General features: G+C 54.3%; 8 protein-coding genes across 8 annotated transcripts; 3 read left to right on the top strand and 5 right to left on the bottom strand.

The window, feature by feature from the left end:
- Positions 1 to 331: 331 nt before the first annotated feature.
- On the bottom strand, positions 332 to 1,523 carry BU26DRAFT_214628 (uncharacterized protein). Its single transcript, XM_033820694.1, has one exon. The coding sequence runs from the start codon at positions 1,373 to 1,375 to the stop codon at positions 374 to 376; it is 1,002 nt and encodes a 333-aa protein (XP_033688094.1). The 5' UTR covers positions 1,376 to 1,523; the 3' UTR covers positions 332 to 373.
- A 721-nt stretch (positions 1,524 to 2,244) lies between these two features.
- BU26DRAFT_214559 (uncharacterized protein) lies at positions 2,245 to 3,894 on the bottom strand. The gene is made up of 4 exons (XM_033820692.1): positions 3,571 to 3,894; positions 3,206 to 3,519; positions 2,678 to 3,150; positions 2,245 to 2,617 (listed from the first exon to the last, which is right to left on the bottom strand). Exons 1-4 carry the CDS (start codon positions 3,717 to 3,719, stop codon positions 2,357 to 2,359), a joined length of 1,197 nt encoding a protein of 398 aa, XP_033688093.1. The 5' UTR covers positions 3,720 to 3,894; the 3' UTR covers positions 2,245 to 2,356.
- Positions 3,895 to 5,344: 1,450 nt separating this feature from the next.
- On the bottom strand, positions 5,345 to 5,863 carry BU26DRAFT_560429 (uncharacterized protein; the record flags this gene model as incomplete). Its single annotated transcript, XM_033832799.1, has 1 exon — positions 5,345 to 5,863. One exon carries the CDS (start codon positions 5,861 to 5,863, stop codon positions 5,345 to 5,347), a length of 519 nt encoding a protein of 172 aa, XP_033688092.1.
- Positions 5,864 to 6,084: 221 nt separating this feature from the next.
- BU26DRAFT_477009 (glycosyltransferase family 34 protein) lies at positions 6,085 to 7,330 on the bottom strand. The gene is made up of 2 exons (XM_033825588.1): positions 6,878 to 7,330; positions 6,085 to 6,831 (listed from the first exon to the last, which is right to left on the bottom strand). The coding sequence occupies exons 1-2, from the start codon at positions 7,110 to 7,112 to the stop codon at positions 6,203 to 6,205; spliced, it is 864 nt and encodes a 287-aa protein (XP_033688091.1). The 5' UTR covers positions 7,113 to 7,330; the 3' UTR covers positions 6,085 to 6,202.
- A 92-nt stretch (positions 7,331 to 7,422) lies between these two features.
- On the top strand, positions 7,423 to 8,758 carry BU26DRAFT_214549 (uncharacterized protein). Its single transcript, XM_033820690.1, has 3 exons — positions 7,423 to 7,680; positions 7,729 to 7,797; positions 7,856 to 8,758. The coding sequence occupies exons 1-3, from the start codon at positions 7,575 to 7,577 to the stop codon at positions 8,743 to 8,745; spliced, it is 1,065 nt and encodes a 354-aa protein (XP_033688090.1). The 5' UTR covers positions 7,423 to 7,574; the 3' UTR covers positions 8,746 to 8,758.
- Positions 8,759 to 10,274: 1,516 nt separating this feature from the next.
- On the top strand, positions 10,275 to 13,745 carry BU26DRAFT_420053 (heavy metal translocatin; the record flags this gene model as incomplete). Its single annotated transcript, XM_033823340.1, has 2 exons — positions 10,275 to 12,878; positions 12,933 to 13,745. 2 exons carry the CDS (start codon positions 10,275 to 10,277, stop codon positions 13,743 to 13,745), a joined length of 3,417 nt encoding a protein of 1,138 aa, XP_033688089.1.
- A 1,796-nt stretch (positions 13,746 to 15,541) lies between these two features.
- On the top strand, positions 15,542 to 17,189 carry BU26DRAFT_515464 (DHH phosphoesterase). The gene has a single exon (XM_033828074.1). The coding sequence runs from the start codon at positions 15,621 to 15,623 to the stop codon at positions 16,983 to 16,985; it is 1,365 nt and encodes a 454-aa protein (XP_033688088.1). The 5' UTR covers positions 15,542 to 15,620; the 3' UTR covers positions 16,986 to 17,189.
- A 154-nt stretch (positions 17,190 to 17,343) lies between these two features.
- Positions 17,344 to 18,749, bottom strand: BU26DRAFT_476997 (uncharacterized protein; the record flags this gene model as incomplete). The annotated part of the gene is made up of 2 exons (XM_033825587.1): positions 17,344 to 18,546; positions 18,651 to 18,749. 2 exons carry the CDS (start codon positions 18,747 to 18,749, stop codon positions 17,344 to 17,346), a joined length of 1,302 nt encoding a protein of 433 aa, XP_033688087.1.
- Between the last annotated feature and the right edge of the window lie 1,484 nt (positions 18,750 to 20,233).

The raw sequence follows: 20,233 nt of genomic DNA, 5'->3' as shown, positions 1-20,233 counted from the left end.
TCTCTAGCCCATCCCGGCCGTAGCAAGCTTACGCAGCCCGAATTTCTTTGTGGGAATTCGGTATACGTCAAAACCTGGAGGCTCCCCAGTTGTTGTATGTTTCGTTTTAGTGTCCGTTGGCAGCCAAGTTTGCTTGGAGTTCCTCTGTGGGCGCTTTTGGCCCACGCCCTGGCGGATTCGCCTAGTCCCCCTGTCGTGCTCGGCTCTGATGTCTTGGTCGCAGATGTTGGTGATTCTTACAACCAAGTGGCTTCCGTGACCGGAGTCCTGGTTTTATCTCCTCACTGACGAACGACCTGCTCTCGCTAGATACAGGGTAGGATCCGTGCCAAGTCTGGCGCGCAAACATTGAAACTTAAAGAATTCGTCATTCTCAACTCTGATCATCACTTTGCAGCCTGGCTGGTCCGTCTGCGGCATCTATTGGGTGTTGCCTTTCTTCAAATAAGCGATACGCCTTCCTGGACACCGGAAAAACGACCAGAATCATCGAGCAAACGAGCGGAAACCACTGATCCTGGTCCAAGAGACTCGATCCGCTCCTCGGAAAACTGATACCGATTTTGAAAGGCAGCGCCTCTTCGGTGTACATGAACATGCCTGCGATGAGAGACGCAACCACGAACACCCAGAACAACAACAGGCTAGCCATGTCCCAAGCGTCGTCTGTCTCAAACCTGTAGCCTTCGTTCATTAGCGACGTTGCCATTGTGCCGACACATATGTAGCTCCAGGTCCAGATCAGCATCATTAGCATGGAGAACCACCCGGGAGCCGGAGTAGCCATGGATGAGAAGGTGCAGATACTCCACAGCATCGTCCATGTTGCTCTGCGACGGCCCGTTGCTCGAGCGAAGCCTTCGTGGCGATGATTCTCCTTCTGATTCCACTCGCCCAATATCGCCACGAACGCGACCATAGCCCCAACGCGAGCTACACAGACCGCAGCGGCTCGTTGCGGGGAATCCGCGTTCCCACCAATCCAGCGGAGAACGTCAATGCTGGCCACTAGGGGGTAGGCCGCCGTCCCAAGCACTCCGGCGTCAAAGTCCACCTTCTCTTTTACCGCCTTGTCCCCCTTTCCACCAACAATTCCATACTCCAAGTCTTGCTTGTGCACGATCCTCCGTAGGCGCCGAGACAGTGCAACGAGCAGGCTCTGCCACTCGCAGGAGAGCAGCGTCGGAAGCGCCGTTAAGAGCCACGGGATGAAGACTCCTGGGCCGTAGAGAGAGCTGACGCTGCTGAGGTCTTTTTGGTCGCTACAAGAGACCGTGATGGCCTGGAATAGAATGGAGAAGATAAGAAGAGCCTTGACTAAGTGGAGCGGCCACTCCACCCAGAAATCAGAGGGGAACTCTAGATACCTTGACATGGTTGGTTTTTCGTGCGGTGGGGTCCTTTGTTTACTGGTGCCTCGGATTGGGATATCAAGGAGAGAGTGTGTGGGCGAGGGTGCTTGGCAGGGCTAAGGTTGACGGGAAAGCTTAAGAGGCGAGTCTCGCGGCGGGATTGGCTTGTGAGGCGGGGAAGAAAGCTGTAGGGATGGATGAGCATCAATAGCAACATTCAGAAATGTCATATTACCTGTCTCGAGCCTCGACCCGCCAGCCTGATCGTCACCTTCTGAGTGCGTGCTCTTCCGTTGCATGAAATTGAGGCATTGGTCTGATGTGTGCTGGACCTGTGAGCATGGGGGAAAGAGCGAATGTTGTTGTCCACGATGGAGAACGGTATCACACAGGTGCTGCCTGCTGTAGCGTTCTCAGCTCAGCCCAGAGACTGCTATGTCCCTTGACCCCAGAAACGAGAACGAGAACGAGAACGAGAACGAAAGTAGAACCGGTGAACACGTAGGCACAGCCTTATGGGATTGGCGCGCTAGCCCATTACGGATGGCAAGCGCCATGGCCTCAGCCTTGCGTCGTCTTAACGCCCCGCCAAGCGTGCTCAATTTCGCATATACGGGACCCGAGTTTTTTCATATGCCGATCGCTTTGAAATTCGCCATACAGGAAGGAAATGGGCATGAATGCGATTGTTCTTATTAGGAATTTAGCCGAGTCTTCTTCGTTGCGATCCTTCCTAGGGATCTACATATCTTGGTATCACGGTGTTGTTTCGCAACCCTAACCTTATTTCGTACCCGCGGTCGAAAGCCAAAAAAAATATATGGGGTGTCATGACAAGATGGGAATCCAGAACGCCCATACTCCCTCCCATGCCGTCTAGCCTAAACCTTTCCCGTTTCTCGAATATGCTGAACCGAATATTCCAAACCTAAGACGCCGTAACCCAAACCGTCCAGAACCGGGGGACTTTCTCGCCCTCTGAGAGCTTCGTCACAAACGCGGGTTCATTCTTCTTTCTCTCTGAACTCTTTCATGAAATCCCTCGTCCCTTCGCCCTCGTTCACCCAGACCTCCTGCTTGGTCTGCAGCAGCGTCTTTTGCATGATCTCGGCGAGGGACTGGATCATGGCGTTCCCTGTGTCGGTTTTGGTCATGCCCTTGTCGATGGTGTGGTGCCGGATGAATTGGCCTTTGCAATCGCTGAGGATGTGCGGATGGTTGGCCGCGAGGCCGGGGTAGCCCATAGCGTCGTCGCATGGGATTTCCTGTAATCCTCATCAGCTCCCGCTCATTCCGAAGCAGAAGATTTGGGCGGGAGTACTTACCACGATATTATTATTAGGGTTAAAGTCGTACCGAATGTACTCGCTGAACGCTCTCTGCTCATGACTCCACTCCTTCTTCCACGTCCCACAATTCGGATACCGCAGCCCGTTCGTGCACGTCTTCCACGCATTCATCATCTCGAATGTGTACGGAAGCGCCTGGGCAACGACAAAGCCCGTATTCAGGGTCACCTTGCCCTTGGAGTCGCAGCTCGCGTTCTCGTCGCCGTTGAGGATCTGCCTGGTGTCGATGGGCATAGCGATGGAGGTGTTGTTCGTGATGCCCCAGCGGTTGAAGAGCCATTCGAGCGGGATCTCGAGGTGCTGGATGGTGGCATCGGCGTCGATGAAGACGACGAAGCGGTACGAGTGCAGTAGTTCGTCGATGACGTGCGGTTTTATCCAGGTGTTGTGGTGGGATGGCTCCATGGGTTGTGCGCGGAAGAATTTGTAGTCGTAGCCGTGGATTTGGGCTGGATGGGTGTTAGCATTGCGGTCTGGATTGACACACGTAGGGCACGTGATTACAGTAGAGATAGTGGTTCAGAAACGATGCGGACAACATCCCGCCGCCCTCTTTTCCATCCATGGTCTCCCAGTTGATCTTGTTGGCGCCAAAGATCTCGTTCTCGCCATCCGGAGCACGCGTGTCCATGTCGACAATGAGAACATCGGAACCCAGAAGCTTCGTCCATGTTGGATTGTCGGATACATTGAATTTGATTCCATACGGATCGACGTAGTCCTCTGCTGTCACTGGATGTCGTATTGACTCATAAAGGTTGGAGACTGAATTTTGAACGGACGGTTTTGAGAAATTCGGTATGTCGTTGGAGCAAAAGCTGAGGCGGCGGCGTCAGCAGAGCCCGAAGCTTTCTTCTTGGAGCACTCACTGTTGCGCTGACGAAGCAGCCTGCTGGGCAGCATCCTTAATTGTCTGAACCGGGCCACCTCCGTGGCGAAGAGTCGCAAAGATAAAAACGAGGAGTATGAAGGTTGCGATGCCTAGACCGACTAGACGATTACAGGAAAGGGGTGGCATGATGACAAGTGTGGGAAACAGAATAAAAAACCTGGGGATGAAGAGCCGCAACAAAAAGGCAGTAAAAAGCGATGCGAGAGTGATTAACGCGCTACACGAAGCGAGTGGGTACGGTGCAGAGGAACAAGAAAGAAGCTGTTCATTAGAAAAGGTCAGCAAAAGGGAGGATTCATGGCGGTAGCCTGGTGACGTTGAGAAGAAAGGTCGACGGCGGCGTAGAAAATGAAACACCGTCCTACGGCGCGGTACTAGGAGGCTCTTGGACTTATTAAAACGTCTCCCCTAATGGCTCTCTGCCCTGCGGGGGCCTGACCGCGAGATTGCCAATGACAGCCGGGCATCCCTGGGGCAATGCCGGCGCATGGCTGCAGTCTCCTAGGGATGCTTTTCGTGGCGGTAACACCGCATGGCACAGTAGTTCTTCTCCGCAACTGGAGTGCTACATTCCAGAGTATCCGAAGAAGCCACAGGCTTGACTTTGTCCCTTCAGCTCTGGAAATATTCGTTGCTGGCGCAAAATGGTTGAGCTGAAAAGCCGAATCAGCCATAAAAGGGGTACTAACGTGATGATTCCGAGCAAGTGGATCACCTAAGCTACGGTGGGCGGGCGGCTGCGGGAGGTGGCGGCCAAGCCTGCTGCTCAGGTAAATTCCCAAATGCGGACATGCAGATCCTTGATGCTGCAAAAGCTTCACAGCCGGGTCTTGCTTCGCCGCTGCCTGCATCGTATTCTTATCTTGTCACACCATGCCGAGGCGCCATCCTCCAATCGTAGGGGCGTCGGAAACAATAGAGCAATCGACACCACAGGTTGAGCGGTTGTTGTCGAAGAGGTTTTCTCGACGCGTTTAAGCTTTTGCGTTCGTGCGTAAGACAATAAAAGCCACGCCAGTCGCGTTTCCTCCGCCGTCGACTGATTACTGTACTAGACTGACGCGGCCACCGCGGCTGACACAATCGTCCTGCGCTGTCTCAACCGCGAGCGTTCTCCCCAACAACTTTAGGCCAGCTTATCTCAGCTGTCGCCCTCTTGGCCAGCCTGCATACAAAACCACGCCGATGCACCTGGGCAGAGGCAAATCCTGTCCTCCGTTTCAGGAGACTCAACAACTCCAAGACTTTTTGAGCGCGCCAATGAGAAGGCGGCATTCTATTTGTATAGAAGGAACTCTTATAACAACGATCTTCGCCCAGCAATCTCGGGCTTGGTCTTGGCGGCTTCGCTTTCAATTTGCGGCGATCGTGATCTCGCCCATGCTCATCGTAGTATGAAGCAGTTCCCGGAGAAAATGATGGGTTACGCGGACTTTCGAACCGGCGAAACGCATAGGATGGAGTCGCCTCCAGGAGCAACGTCGTCACTTACGATAGACTGACGGAACGGAGGCGGTGCGAGAGAAAATTCTTGGACGTCGAGGGCGATGTTTTATAATTAACGCCGTTAGGGAAACTTGCCTTAGGAAAGCATCGTCGCACGTCCTATATCATAAGTCCCAGTCCAGTCCAGTCTCGGCAGCAGTCGCAGCAACGTCTCTTTCTTCATCGATACGGACCCTCGCCTCTCACTTTTCTAACGCTGTCTCCAGGCTGTCGTTCGAGGTGCTCAACAGTCTTGTGCCACAGACCTATCCGTCATGGTATTTCTTCTGGGCTTTCTTCTCCTCCGATCCCCAGTCGATGAACGGTTGCTCGAAAGCCCCTTCCTCTGCTTCTAGAGTCGCTTCCTCGGTAGGCTCCAGTGGATCGTCTTCCGAAACCTCTCCCCGACATGCAGTGCGCCCCGTCATTCGAGTCGGAGACCAGCCCATCGAGATCATGCGCCTTTGAAGTCGGTTTGACATGACATGGAGGGGTATCTTTCGTTTCGTGTTGTCTTCCTCCTTGTTCTTAGATTCTTTGGTTTCGTTGATTTCGTCGGTCGCGTGGGAGACTGCTGCTTCTTCCTTGAAGTAGTGGGTATGCGGCTCTGTTGCGGATTCGATGACGCCATTGTTGGTCGACTTTACTGGTTCGATTGCCAGCGCGGGGATAGAGTGGACGTAATTAGATAGTCCCAACGGGTTGCAGATGAGAGTGACGTTGGAATAGTGGTTGTACAAGGGACACGGGTGCTTGCCTTGATCATCGCTCTTTCCCGTTATCATTCTGCGCTAGCCACAATCGTACGACTCACCCGCTGGCACGTCACCTTGACCTCCATCCCCCACCTGCAGGTTGGGGATGAGAAGGCAGTATTGTGCTAGACTAACTTCTTTCCTTCTCGAAAGGATGGCGCACTCTTATTACCCGTAACTTTGAGGTCACGAAGGTGGACGGAGGGCCATCTAGGAAGCGGGATCCGTAAGGAACAATGCTTCCCCAAGCTGGTGTCATGGTGCGAGGTGTACATTGACAGGCCGGAGGTCTGGACCAAAGATAGTAGTACATTTGGATATCATATTCGTAACTCTTCAAACCTAAAAGACTCTCATCGAAGCCGGACCTCAAGCATTATAGAACTCCTTCCAATCGCCCCAGATGATCTCCGGCTCATACTTGCGCATCAGTTGTCCAGTCGGATCATCGCCCTTCACATGTGCCCACGCACCCGCGAAATGGATCACGAAGGTGCCATGCTCCCAAGCCTTCCGCGAGTCGTCGAAGCAGGCGATCTCTTGTGGGAAGGCATTGAGCTTCCACTGGGGCACCTGGATTGTTCTGTGCGCCGACGCCGGATCATCCTTCATCAATTTTACAATGACATCCTGCTCGCTCATTTGATTGTCCTTCTCCTTCTCGCGATCGGCTATGGCGTACGCGTCGTGGAGGAATTTGATCGAGCGCTCGTGGCCGCGAACGATAAAGGAGCCGAAATTCAGACCATTGCAGTCGTGGGTAAGCAGATAGTCGATTTCATCTGGATTCGTGGCGTTCGCTAGCGTCTCTTCGATGATATCTGCGACCTTGATATCGGTGTTGGTTACCAGAGTGTCAAAGTCCAGCCACCAGAGCCAATCCCACTTGTTCTTCTTAATCAACCGCTCCATCATGTCATATTTCCAGTATACGGTCCCGCGCTCCGAGTGCGCTTCGTAGTCAACGAGGAAGTCGAGGCCATGTCGGCGGGCGTAATCTATATCACGGTCAGAAGGGTCTACGGGTGGATGCGATGAGCTTACGGTCCTTGCTCTTCAGCGCGAGATGCAGGTAGGACCTCTGATCAGTAACAAACGTCACCAGAGCGATACGCGGCGACTTCTTCTCTGGAGGTGCTTCTGGAGCTGGAGCTGGGGGTGGAGGGGCTGGGTTGAAGGACTCATGCAGCGGGGCCTGGCCAAAGTGCCAGCCGAGGAAGGCGCAGAAGGCGAGGAAGAGCAATAGCGAGGGCGGCACCCTCAGCGAACGCACCAACATTTCGAAGCCGGAAGCCCTTCACGGCATGAAGAGAAGGAGGGCATCTGGGGACGCAAGTGAGCTGCGCTGAAGGTGTTGTTCGTATTGGTGCTACCGGAATGCCGCCAAGCATGTCAGGGCGGTGTTCGTCGCTCCCTTCCGCTAGTTCATCTGGCATGGCAAGTACTCGCTTGTAAGGTGATCTAGCCTTTGTGATCCAGCTTCAATCTCAAGGGCGATGGAACGGCTTCAAGCTCAATTCTGACAAGATGGAAAGGATCCACTTGATCTGCGCGACGCGGGATGCCAAGCACCCTCAACCCCACTCTGTCGTTCGTCCCTGAATGGGGTGAAAGGCGCTCGGGCCGCAAGCTGCGTCACTCCCAACCACCCTCATAACCATCACCTTTCCCAGCGCCAGTTACGAGTTGCAGTGCCATATTACACCCGCTCAGTTTTGCATCGCATCGTTCAACCGCTATTATGTCAGGCTACAGAGGAGGCCGAGGCGGAGGAAGAGGTCGCGGAGGAGGCGGAGCGTGGAGTTCGAGGCCGCCTAAGGGACTCTTCCTGAACGGCGTGTGGCACTGTACGCACTTGAACGCTATGTCGTACGGCTCAAGCTAACGCAGCGGAGGCGATTGCGACCCTCGATTACCCGCGCTTCATATGGAGACGAAGAAAGGTGACAACAAGGGCAAAATGTGTAAGGCTTCCTGGCCGGCTTCTATGCGCATCAGAGAGCCTCCTAATACCTGTGATAGATCGAGCCTGCCAAAGGAAATACGGCGATAAGGACCGCTGTAAATTTTTCCTGTGGGATTCAGAAGCACACCCCCGAGAGGCCGCCGCCTTAGCAAACAACACGCGCACAGAGCCCGGTCGTGCACACGAGGCTACACCCATTACGCCGCGACCCCAAAGGGTGTCACCTCCCCCACCGTACACACCACAGGCCGGACCCTCCGAACCGAGCAGAAAACGTACGCGAACAGCCGTTGAGGAGGACGAAGATGAGTACGGTGTCGAGACTGGGGATGCAGCGTTCAACGATGAACTGGACCAAGTCATGACTGCTGTCGAGACGCCGACGAAGATAGCGAAGACTGCCGACTTCAGCACTCCGGCAAGGCGCAGACTACCTTGGCAGAAGGACGATCCTGCGAGGGGAAATGGACTGCTGACACCGCAAACCAACCACCGTGCTACAACTGCCGACCCGTTCAACACAAGATTTGCCGCACCTGGTGGATCGCTCTTTACGCCGTCAAAGCAGATGCAACCGGACAGCGCACCTTCTCAAACCATGACACCGTCGTCGTCCCCTATTGCTACGCCAACACCTAAGCGCTTCAAGGACGTTAGCACAGGAGATGATCTGTTCCAGGATGTCTTCGGGGTATTTGATCCAGACAACCCCAGGTTGGATGAGCGGACCAGAAGAGACCTGACTGCAGTCTTATCGAAGCATGCGACGATTACAGAGGGCATCAAGAGAGGACGTGAGGTCGCCAGGTCAGCAATCAAAGCGGAAAAGGCGAAGGTCACGGAGCTCACCTACCGCGTCAATACACTGGAGGCTGAACTAGAAGCCGAAAGAAACAAGTCGAAGCTGCTGCAATGGCAAGTAGAAACAGGGCACCGCTCCGATTGACGTAGAAATCGAGACGAGTTTCATACTACCGTACAACAACGATGCTTTGGATGAAGCCCACGACCTGGCATCGCAATGCCGATTTCCGGCCTCCGTACGACCGCCCCGAGTTCCAGGATCCGCGTGGGTGAAATGGCTCAAGGGCAGCTTGCCGTTGTTTCCGATCGTTTGCGAGGCCTCTGTGTACATGTAACGGTGCTGCACCGCGATAGCGTCGCAAGCACCGCTTCGGGAATAAGGCGGCTACGTCAAAATCCGCGTCCAGTGCCGGGAGCATCACGCAATTCCGTCTGTTCTCCTGTACTGTTCAGACTCGGCGCCGCAGTTCCACACTCTAGCGGCGGCTACCCTTTGGGCAGCCAGGTCGAGCAGCGGTATTTTGGGCTATGGCCCCTCGTGGCTGCACGCCTGAAGCGGCGCCGGTTTACGAATGATTGCTTTCATTTATTTATCGATGGCTGCATGGCATTTTGAGGTGGAGGTGGACGAAACGGGAATGGTCGGATCGCGTGAATGGCGGCGGGGAAGCGAGAAAGCTTGTTTCCGCCAAGCCGGCCACACGTCACGCTTTGTTCGTGGTGCCTGCCCAGGTGAATGCTTGTGACCTGCGCCCTCCAACCCGTGCTGGACAGCCTCCCGAGGTCACGATAACGTCAACGCCGGTCAACGCCGGTCAACGCCGTCGAAGCAGGCCGTCGCTGCCGAGTCACCATGGCCTCGCGCTGTCGTTGGACAGGCGCGGTTTGTGCGAGGCGTGACGCCATCGTTCTGCGTGTGCGCGACTTGTGCGGACCGCCACGCACGCGCTTTTTGTGCGGAGATCGCACATCTCACTCACTCACTGACTGTTCGCTTGCTAGAATATTCGGGTGCAATCTTCCAGGCAGCCTACTTAATCGGCCGTGTCGCAGCCATCGCTCCTTTCGAATATTTGCCCACCGATGTTTTCCGCTGCCGCGTCGCTTCCCTGAATACCTCATTAATCCTCCCCGGTAGTACCGCTGGCTGTTAATCAACCCCACGTATCACCTACCACTGCCAGCTGAGTGCCGTCACACACACCCAGGGAATTCGACTATCCCCATATTGCGTGGTCTATCCGAGTCGCTCGCAATATGTCACCCACGATGCGGAGGACACACTCTGGCAAATTGCCCCTACCGCATGTGGAAACCGTCACAACAACCATTTTCATTTCGAACCTGCACTGCCCATCATGCGTCGAGGCACTTCAACAGTCCTTAAGTGCGCTCGAGCCGGCGCCCGAATTCGTCTCCCATTCTATTGTTTCACATTCCGTCGTCCTACGGCATCAGTCCTCCCTTGCTGTCGAGGACATTTCCGGCTCGCTTGAAGCTGCCGGCTTCGAGATCCACAGCATCTTTCAGGACAACAAGACCATATACACGCCAGTAGAAGTCTCCCATCCCGAGCACCGGACTGTAGAGTGGGAAGACAGCTTGGAACACTCAGTGGCGAGGTGGTTCCAATCACGCGGCCCCGACACCAGCTCGAGCTCAAGAATAGATATGCATAAGCGCGAGAAGCACGTGGAGCAGTGTGAGCAGTGCAAGGCGGAGTCTGGAGGCCTTCGGCTAGACATCAACGACGAAGGCACATACCCACTGAAACCGGAGCCGGTCGTTACGGCCGACGAGAAGACGATTCACACCACCTTCGACGGGGTAAGGTCGACGGAAAGCTTCATCGCAATCGAGCCGGCAAGGACCCCAGTACTTTATAAGGCCACGCTTGGCATCACTGGCATGACCTGCAGCTCATGCGTGAGCGCTATTACGCACGCTGTACAGGACCTGCCGTGGGTCCGATCCATCGACGTCAACCTTCTCACCAACAGCGGCACAGTTGTCTTCGACGGGAAGCACCGAGTTGAAGAGATCGTCGAGGCAGTGGAGGATACTGGCTTCGACGCCACCGTTGAGCAGCTCCACGAACTCCAACATCCAGCTCTTAAAGAACCCCCTGCACACAAGAAGCATTCCGAGAGATGGCGAGCCGCATACGCGATCGGTGGCATGACGTGTAGTTCGTGCGTCGGCAACATCTCCACCGCGTTAAGGCGACACTCCTGGATCGAAAAGGTGGATGTGAACCTAGTCACCAACAGTGCTGTCATCGTCTTCTCAGGAAAGGAGCATCTATCAGAGATCAAAGAGACCATCGAGGATTCCGGCTACGATGCGACACTCGACAACGTGGTCCCAGAGGATGCAGCGCAGGAGGAGGCAGTTGACAGATCTGTCAGCATCCGAGTTGACGGCATGTTCTGTCATCACTGCCCGGAAAACATTATTCGGGAGCTGAATAGCAGGTACACCGAGAGGTTCTCTTTCGAAATCGAAGACCCACCTTTATCGTTGAAGTGGCCTATACTCCACATCAGGTACATACCAGATCCACCTGGCTTCACCATTCGGCACGTATTCGACACGATCATGAACTTGAATCCCGTTTTCGAGCCGTCTGTGTACCATCCTCCAACAATTGAGGAGCGGGCCCGGGAGATGCACGCGCGGGAAAGGCGACGCATTTTATTCCGGCTTCTACTTTCCGTCGTCATTGCCATTCCTACCTTCATTCTCGGTATCGTCTTTATGAGCCTAGTCAAGGAGAACAACCCTCTTCGCCGCTACCTTATGGAGAACATATGGGCAGGAAACACCAATCGACTCACTTGGGCGCTCTTTATACTTGCTACTCCCGTCTATTTCCTTGCGGCCGATACCTTCCACCGCAGGGCCATCAAAGAACTTCGGGCTATGTGGAGGCGCGGGAGTCGCACACCATTCCTGCATCGCTTCTTGAGGTTCGGAAGCATGAATATGCTCGTCTCGCTCGGAACGAGCATTGCGTATTTCGCTTCGGTCGTCGAGCTAGCCTTGGCTGCCGCAAACAAATCTTCAGGCTCTATGTCCGACTCTTACTTCGATGCCGTGGTGTTTCTCACCATGTTCCTTCTCATCGGGCGCTTTCTGGAGGCATACAGCAAAGCAAAGACGGGCGATGCAGTTACATCGCTCGGCGGGCTTCGGCCTGAAGCAGCAATTCTAGTCGATTCGGAAAAGGGTGACGTGAAAGTCGCTACCGATCTTCTCGACATTGGTGACATCGTCCGCGTACACCATGGAGCTTCGCCGCCTTTTGATGGGATCGTTCTTGAAGGGAACACCAATTTCGACGAATCCAGCCTTACGGGAGAATCTCGGCCTGTCAAGAAGGAAGTGGGAGATACCGTTTACTCTGGCACAGTTAACAAGGGTTCGCCAGTCAAGGTCAGGATCACCACTGTCGAGGGCACATCAATGCTCGACCAGATCATCAATGCCGTCCGAGAGGGTCAGACCCGTCGCGCCCCAGTGGAGCGGGTGGCTGATACTATCACCAGCCATTTCGTACCCTTCGTCACGTTGATCGCGATTACCACTTGGCTTCTATGGCTCATCCTAGGGACAACTGGAAACATCCCCATGGATTGGATGAATGAAGGCTCGGGGGGTGGTTGGGCCCTCTGGTCGCTCCGTTTTGCTATCGCAGTCTTTGTTATCGCTTGCCCTTGCGGCATCGGTCTGGCAGCGCCTACCGCTCTATTTGTGGGCGGTGGTCTGGCGGCAAAGCATGGCATCTTGGTGAAAGGTGGCGGCGAGGCTTTCCAGGAAGCCAGCTCTCTTGATTGCATCGTCTTCGACAAGACCGGAACCCTTACTCGGGGGGGGGACCCCGCCGTTACAGACCACAGATTTTCTGGAACTCAAAACCATTCGCACATTGTCGGTATAGTAAAAGCCCTTGAGGAGAACAGCAATCATCCTATCGCGCGAGCTGTGGTTGCCTTCTGCAACAAACAGCCCCACGAAGTCCGAACAGCGACCAATGTTGACGAATTTCCTGGCAAAGGCCTAAAAGGGACGTTCAAGAACGGGGATGGGGAGGTAATCGCGATCATTGGCAATGAAGCCTTCATGGCGGATCATCACGTTCAAATTCCGGTTGCCGAAACCTCATCATTGCAGATGTGGAAATCGCGAGGCGAATCAGTCGCTTTAGCCGCGGTACTCACTCAGCCGCCCTCACAATCTGTTGCTGAACCGGATCGTAAGCTGTCAGATACCTCCGTAGTATCAGACCCGCTTTCGGAGGCGACGACGGAGATACTAGAGCCGCCAAAGCAAACTTGGGAGCTTGCATGCATCTTCTCCATTGCAGATCCGTTGCGCCCTGAGGCTATCGGCGTGATCGCCGCGCTGAAGAATCGAGGCATCGACGTTTGGATGCTCTCTGGAGACAATCAAATCACTGCCAACGCCGTCGGCTCGCAAGTCGGCATTCCTGTATCAAACATCATTGCAGGCGTCCTCCCAGATCAGAAGGCCGAAAAGATTAAGTATCTCCAAAAGACTCTCATCAAGCCGGACACTTCGCTCTTCCGCATCCCGTTCCTGTCTAGCAATCGCCGCACCAAAACAAAGCGCGCAACCATCGCAATGGTCGGCGATGGCATCAACGACGCTCCCGCCCTCAGCACAGCCGACCTCTCTATCGCCATTGGCTCCGGCTCCGACATCGCGCTCTCGTCTTCCTCCTTCATCCTCATCAACTCGCACCTCACCTCGCTACTCACCCTCCTCGACCTCTCCCGGGTCGTGTTCCGCCGTGTCTACTTCAACTTCGGCTGGGCGCTCATCTACAACATCATCGCTATGCCGATAGCAGCCGGTGTCCTTTATCCGATCACGACAGGCCAGAAGCAGATGGATATGCACCATAATGGTGTGGCTATGGATGGTGGCATGGGTATGGGTAATAGCGGCGTTAAGCATGTGAGGTTGGATCCGGTGTGGGCGAGTTTGGCCATGGCGCTGAGTAGTGTGAGTGTGGTTTGTAGCAGTTTGGCGCTAAGGAGTAAGATTCCGGGTGTCGGGTTCAGAGTGAAGACGGGTGAGGTCAGAGACGAGAGGCGGGATCGGCAGGAGGAGATGTGAGATTGGAAGTGATATCATTCGGGGATGGCGTCTCTTTCTGATACCTTTTCTTTACGGGCATGGTCGCATTGGTAGGCGCTGAAAGTGGGGCTATTCTTACTTTATTCATCAGGGAATTATGGTAGATGGGTCGATGAGAAATCGGAGCATCTGATACCTTTAAAACGTTTTATTAAGCAATAATAACAATCACCATGATGTGTCATCGTGGTCCCCGCTTTTCGTTCACATATTGATCCACACTCCACAACCTCAAAACACATTTTTGTCTGTGGGAGAAGCAGAGTCTAGACCTGGAACATGGAGTCGGATTGGAGTTTAAAAACTCAAGAGCAATGGATTGATGGTTGGGGGAGAGTCGGCGCTGTGATCTATGGAAAGTGAGCGATGTTTGACGGGAAAGCGGCTGAAGATGTGAGGAAGGTTGCATGATGGAGAACATTATCACCCCGCCGCTGTCATCATTTCTAACCACCCTCGTGGCACCGTCAAGCTGATCTCCTCACCTCCCCGTCAGCGCAAGTCTCACCCCCAACCCATGCAGTACTCAAGATTTCACTCTCATGGGATATGTCCCATGTCCCAGTCTTCGTTGAATATAGCTCTGAAGCCAGCTACGAACCGCATGTATGAGGATGTTCTACACTCTTAGCCCAGGGGCGGGACACACCATATGTGGTACCGATATTGATTTTAGTCAAAAGCCTGCAAGAGGACGTATAAAAGAAGAAAGGAAGACAGTGATGCAAGGGGGTATTCATATACTTTTGAAGACGGAGCGATCACATTCCTTTCAAACGAAGCTCTGGATACAGCAAGGGTACTCAAGGTATAAAGGGCCCTCGACCTCACTTCTAGAGTTCACCATGACTCTTCTCTTTTCCGCATCTGCGGTCTAAAACCGATACAAAGTGTCGGCATGGAGCTGGAATCCTCTAAAAACTGGCTACGCACAGTCTGATGGGTGTCTGGTGAGACAGGGCTGGGATATATTTTCAACATGGAGCTGAGAGACAAGGACTAAAGTAGCATTTCGTGCGGTCATGCTCGGAAGAGGCTTGGGCGGAGTGTGGCTCCGGCATAGAAGACCGAGGCCGCGAGAGCATTTTTAGCCCCCGGTGCCGGATGGTCAGGAATGGGTTAGAGAAGACGGAGATGTGCGTAACACGTCTTGCTGGTGAGAGCGAGATCAAGTAACCTCCTTTTCCTTGATTTGCTCAGTCCCTACATGTAGTAGTATTCAGTGCCCTTTAGTCTCTCAGGCCAGCACATTTGGCCGTTCTTCATCCCTTTTAATCGGGCGAGCGGAACAACGCCATGAGTCCGGGCATGTTAAATTTTAGTCGCCACAGACAGTCAGTGTCGGAGGGGAAAGAACAGTGCGGAGGAGGGATTTATATAGGTCGACGGGGACAATGCACACCGATCCCAAAAGACTTCCCCATAAGGCTGACATTGCTCAATCCGAACGATCCAGCATATGCATACCCATCGAGTGCGCTTCTTTGCTCCGCATGCAACGGTCTATGGTTCTTTTGCTGGTCGTGTCAGTGTGTGAGTTGGGCATGCCAGTTTGCTGGGCGCGCGGCAGAGAGCAGGAGGAGATGTGTGGCATAATGCCGAGTAGGGTTGTATTGCAAAGGGCTCTACATCGAAAGTGAGGGATTGTAGAGGTGTAGTCAACGCTACCTGCTTTTAGGTTGGAGCTAAGCTAATTTGGTCCGATCCGTGCCACGCACTAGCCACGTCCGTTTCAACTTTCTTTCGCGAAGATGACGTCTCATCAAATGTCTTAGCTAGCCTTCAACCCTCACAATGAACAATTAAAATGCCACTCTGCATCTCCTACACCCCTCCCCATACCAGCTCATCACAATGAAGTCTCTTGGCATCCTTTCTTCGGCGCTCCTCGCCTCTGCAGCTCTGCACCCCAACCGACCAGCACACCAAGCCATCCTCAATGCGCCATCTGGTAAAAGCGCCATGAAACCCCCCGGCGTCGGCCACTTCAGCGAATGGAGCCGAGAAACCAAAAAGCGCTTCCTGATCGACTGGCAGGCAAGCAAAGAATCAGAATGGATCTTAGTCCAAGGCAACGAAGGCGGCGACCTGGACAGTATGACCAGCGCACTCACCTGGGCCTATCATCTCGAGCACTCAACGCAAAACACTTCCCGTCCACTTAAGGCCATCGCGCTGCTTCAGACTTCCATGGATGCGCTGGACCTCCGCCCGGAGAATAAAGTCGCGTTGCAGAATTCCAAGATGACGGAGGGTCATGAGGATTTGCTTACGATGGACGAGCTGCCTGAGGACCCCGAGACGCTGAGTCCAAAGCTAAAGGGCATTGTCTTGGTGGATCATGCCAGTCCGCTAAGGAAGTGGAGTAAGGCGAAGATATTGAGTATTTTCGATCACCATGTTGATCGCGGTGTTGCGCCGCACGCGAGCCCGCGCGTCTTTGAGAAGACGGCGAGTTGCTCGTCTATCGTGGCGAGGCAGATGCTGGATGAATTGGAGCAGCTGCCTGAGGAATACCACATGCCGCATGAGCTTCTGGAAATTATCCTCGGCGCTATCGCTATTGATTCCGGCGGTCTGAGGGACGCTACGGAAGCGGATGTGCACACCGCGGAGCGCATATTGAAGCGGAGCAACTTCTCTGGCAGAGAGCTAGAAGACGTCATGGAGGACCTCGACGACGAGTTGAGCGAGGCCAAGAAGGATCTCGTCGACCTAGGCGTGCGCGATCTGCTGCGCAGAGATTGGAAAGGCGACCTTGTCGATACTCCATCCCCACGCACGCCCACCGTAAGCCTCGGCTTCGCATCGATTCCCTACTCCCTCGACGAGCAGATCCAGCGCACCGGCTTCGGCGAGCTCTTCCACTGGTTTGCGATCCACGCGGCTTGGACCGCCGCCACCGGCGTCGACATCGACGTGTGTTTGAACAAGTACAAAACCCGCGACCAGAACGGCGAGAAGAGGAAGATAAGAGAGATTGTGCTTACCGTGAGGGACGATGTGCGGATCGACCAGGCGCAAGCAGATTCGCTGTTTCGCGTTGTGTATGAAGCGCTGGAGAAGGAGAAGAGTCTTGGGTTGAAGCCATGGCATAAAGCGCATGAGCTTGCGGCGAGAGAGATGGTGTGGTCCCATGAATCCGATGCTGGCCGGAAAGTGATTCGGCCTATTGTTGAAGATGCGGTGAGACAGTGGGATATGGCGAAGGCCCCTTGATCGGGGTTTGAAGCGCTTCCGGAGGCCCTGAGCTACATTGGGAGGGAGCCATCATTATCAAACAGTTGACGTAGGTGGATGGACCTGCGTCAATGTTAGAGACCGCCTCCTCTCTTCATGCTCGAATTCCGAATTTCATATCTGTAAGGGTTAGCGGGTTCGGATACATAGACAAGATACCATAAAAGCTCTATCATTTCATGAACCGTCTCTTCGAACAGGCCTCCAAGCACATCAAGATACATGCTGTGCCACCGCAGTTGAAAGGATAGCGTTCAACAAAGGATCAAGCTCAAGCGTCCCAAACCCAACGTATGCAAAGCCTTATTCATCTATACAGGCTGTGTCTATCAAGGTCTCACTTCCTCCTCTCATTCGCCTGCGCCCCGTTCGTAAATACAACCTCCAGCTCGTCACCCACTCGCCATTTATCTAAATCCCCCTCCCACTTCACAAACCTCACCTCCGCACTTAAACCCATCCGGTTCTTCCCTTTGCACAAACCCCTATCCTGCATCCCAGCCCATATCGCACGGAACGCCTCTCCCTCGCCCTCTCTTTCGCGATCGGCATCCTCGCCTTCTTTATACCAAATGCCCTTCTTGACCATGCGCTGCAAGTCGTCGGCCGGGTCCATGGTCGCCCAGATGTCCCAGGGCATGTACTTGATGCGGATTTCTTGCAGCTTTGGGAAATCCGTGGAAGTGGAGTGGTGCAGCATGAGGAGCGCGTGGATGCAGACTTGGACCCAGTAGCGGATTTTGAGGGGGAGGGTGCGGCCGGGGTGTGTGCTGTTGCGGTGATGGTAGGATTGCTTTGAGATGAAGTAGAGGGGGAGCGTGATGCTGGATAGGGAGGAGAAGGTTGGCATGGAGAGGTAGGCGAAGAGCGGCGTTACCTCCATTGATATGAGGAGGCCAAGTTTCGTGGATATGTCGTCCTGGGCCGAAGTATCGTGTTCGTGTTCCGGTTCCGTCAAGGGATCAGAGAAAGGATAGTGCGACGAGAAACCGAATAGATCTTCGGGATCGCTCGTGCGAGAAGCGGGCTGAGGCCAAGAAGGGTATAGAGAAGCGTCGTCTGGACTATAAAAGTTGTCGTCGTAGTATCCACCTTCGTGGTCGTCTTCATCATAGTGTCCGTTATACGCCACTCCACGTACACAATCCACATCGATTTCCACTCCATCCCTCTCCCACCACCACTCATCCCTCCCCTCACTCCGATCCGGCGGATACGCCCTCAGGTTCGGAAATGTGACCCAGTCAAGCTCAACCTTCTTGATCCATTTCAGCCATTGCGTGCAGGGGCCGCCAGCCTCTTCTATGCGTGCGAGGAGTTGCTTGAGCACGTAGGGCCCGCAGCTGAGGAAGACGGTATGGTTTTGGAAGAGGATTTCGAGGGCTTCGCGTGCGGTTTGCCGGTTGAGGAGAAAGTATTCGTGGTGGAGGAGTAGGAGGATGGAGGCTGCGGAGGGCTTGAAGTGCTTCAGGTGGCGGCGTTCGATGCGGAGGGCGCGGTCGCCGCGGGCGTCGGTTATCTCGAACGTATAGTCATAGATCTAGAGGGTTGTTAGTATTTCTGGACTCTTGCGAGCCGGCCGAAAAGCAAGCGGATACGGTAGGGCAAAGCGAGGCGCCATTGGACTCCTCGCGGAGTACGTACCTGGTCCCGAAGTTCTCTGGGAAGTTGCAGGAACGGGAAGACAGGATCAACCGGTTCTGCTCCTCCGAGGGAAGGCTTTCGAGGGGCCGTGTCAGTCATTTCCACGTTAGAAGCTGTTGTAGCCGTCTTGCCCCGGCGGCTGCTGACGCGTCGTGGTGTTGCGCTGCGAAACCCGAGGCCCGTTTCCGCTGCCTACCCCGCCGTTGCGGAAAGTTTGGATAGTCTAGCGGCACCATGCAGGTGGACGCCATAGACGCGCGGCACGTGACACCCCAGCGTCACGAGCGCCCGCGCTCCCGAATTGCACCTGCCCAAGGGAGACAGATAAGCGAATTCCTTGATCTGGCAACGCCTTCTCCGAAATCTCATAAACGGGCCGTAAGCACGGACGCGCACCGCCGGCGACTTTTGGCATGTGGCAACCTTGGAATCCTCTCCTGACCCGATCTGGAGCGGTTCCCCTTCCTCCAGGATCGCTGAACCATGCGAAGTCCGTTTGCTTGTTATTGTCGCATCCCGCCTCATCCATGGATCATCGTTCATTTACTGCGACGTTGGAAGGGTCTCAGTTACATTTCGGGCATGCCCGAGAATTCAAATCGAGCCAAATCTCCGTTTTGAGATTTGGGATGTGAGCATTCATATTCGATTCCGAGCTCCTCCTTGTGTGCTTGGCTGGCTGCAGGAACCCTTTATTTACTTTTCGAAATTTCTCCGTCCAACGGCAGATCCAACGGGGGCGGTAGCAAGGCGGACTCCCTTCTTGTCCTGGTCAACGTTAGCGAGAGGAAAGCTGCATTGACATAAACCGCCGATATGTAGTGTTCCGCGGTAACTGCCCTGATCGTGGAGCAAAGGGAACCACTTGCCTTTACTAGTAGTGCAGCCGTGACACCGCCTCCAAGCTCCCAACAGTTGCACCTTCCGGACGGTCGACTGCTGGTAGAATGACGCGTTGATGCACGACATCAAACCTGACGCAGGTGGTGCTCTCTCGACCTGGAGAGTCCGGCAACGTGTCGTTTTCTTGCAATACGAAGGGTTGCGTCGATTCTGCACGTCTTCGGGGTGGCTTAGATCGGAAACAGGGAGGAGAAATCGTACGACAACGCGCTAGGTTTTCCAGATGTCTAATTCAAGAAGGTGTCGGGAGGAAGCCACGAAGCGCTTCACAACTTCTATGAAAGCGTAGACGTGTCTAGCCGCTGCATTGCCTTCTGAGACAGCAACACCTGCAAAGGCAGATTGCGCAAGACTGGCACAGCAGCTCCGTGCATTGACGGTGGAGTTTGCTGTCTGGCCATCGATGCTGTGTACATGCCCCATAGTTTCAAGATCTGCAGTTTGGCGCACGCTGCTGAACAAACACCCGTTGCTACGTGGACAAGACGATGGGTTGTGGCCGCGAGCTGCGAGCTTCTCGTATCAATGTAGAAAGACCTGGAGACTTTTCCAGGAAAAGACAGTCCTCGAGGCAGTCCTAACACAATATGCGGGGTATTAGATATGAATTGAGAAAGACTTGTGCTGCTGAGCTGGAGTACAGGGCATGCATTAGCACCTGGGACAGAGGGCCGTTTCAA

This window comes from Trematosphaeria pertusa (assembly GCF_010094035.1).
Source record: "Trematosphaeria pertusa strain CBS 122368 unplaced genomic scaffold BU26scaffold_3, whole genome shotgun sequence".
In the NCBI taxonomy this organism is placed as follows: domain Eukaryota; kingdom Fungi; phylum Ascomycota; class Dothideomycetes; order Pleosporales; family Trematosphaeriaceae; genus Trematosphaeria; species Trematosphaeria pertusa.
The sequence above is the reverse complement of the archived record's forward strand: the minus strand, read 5'-3'. Positions and strand labels throughout refer to the sequence as shown.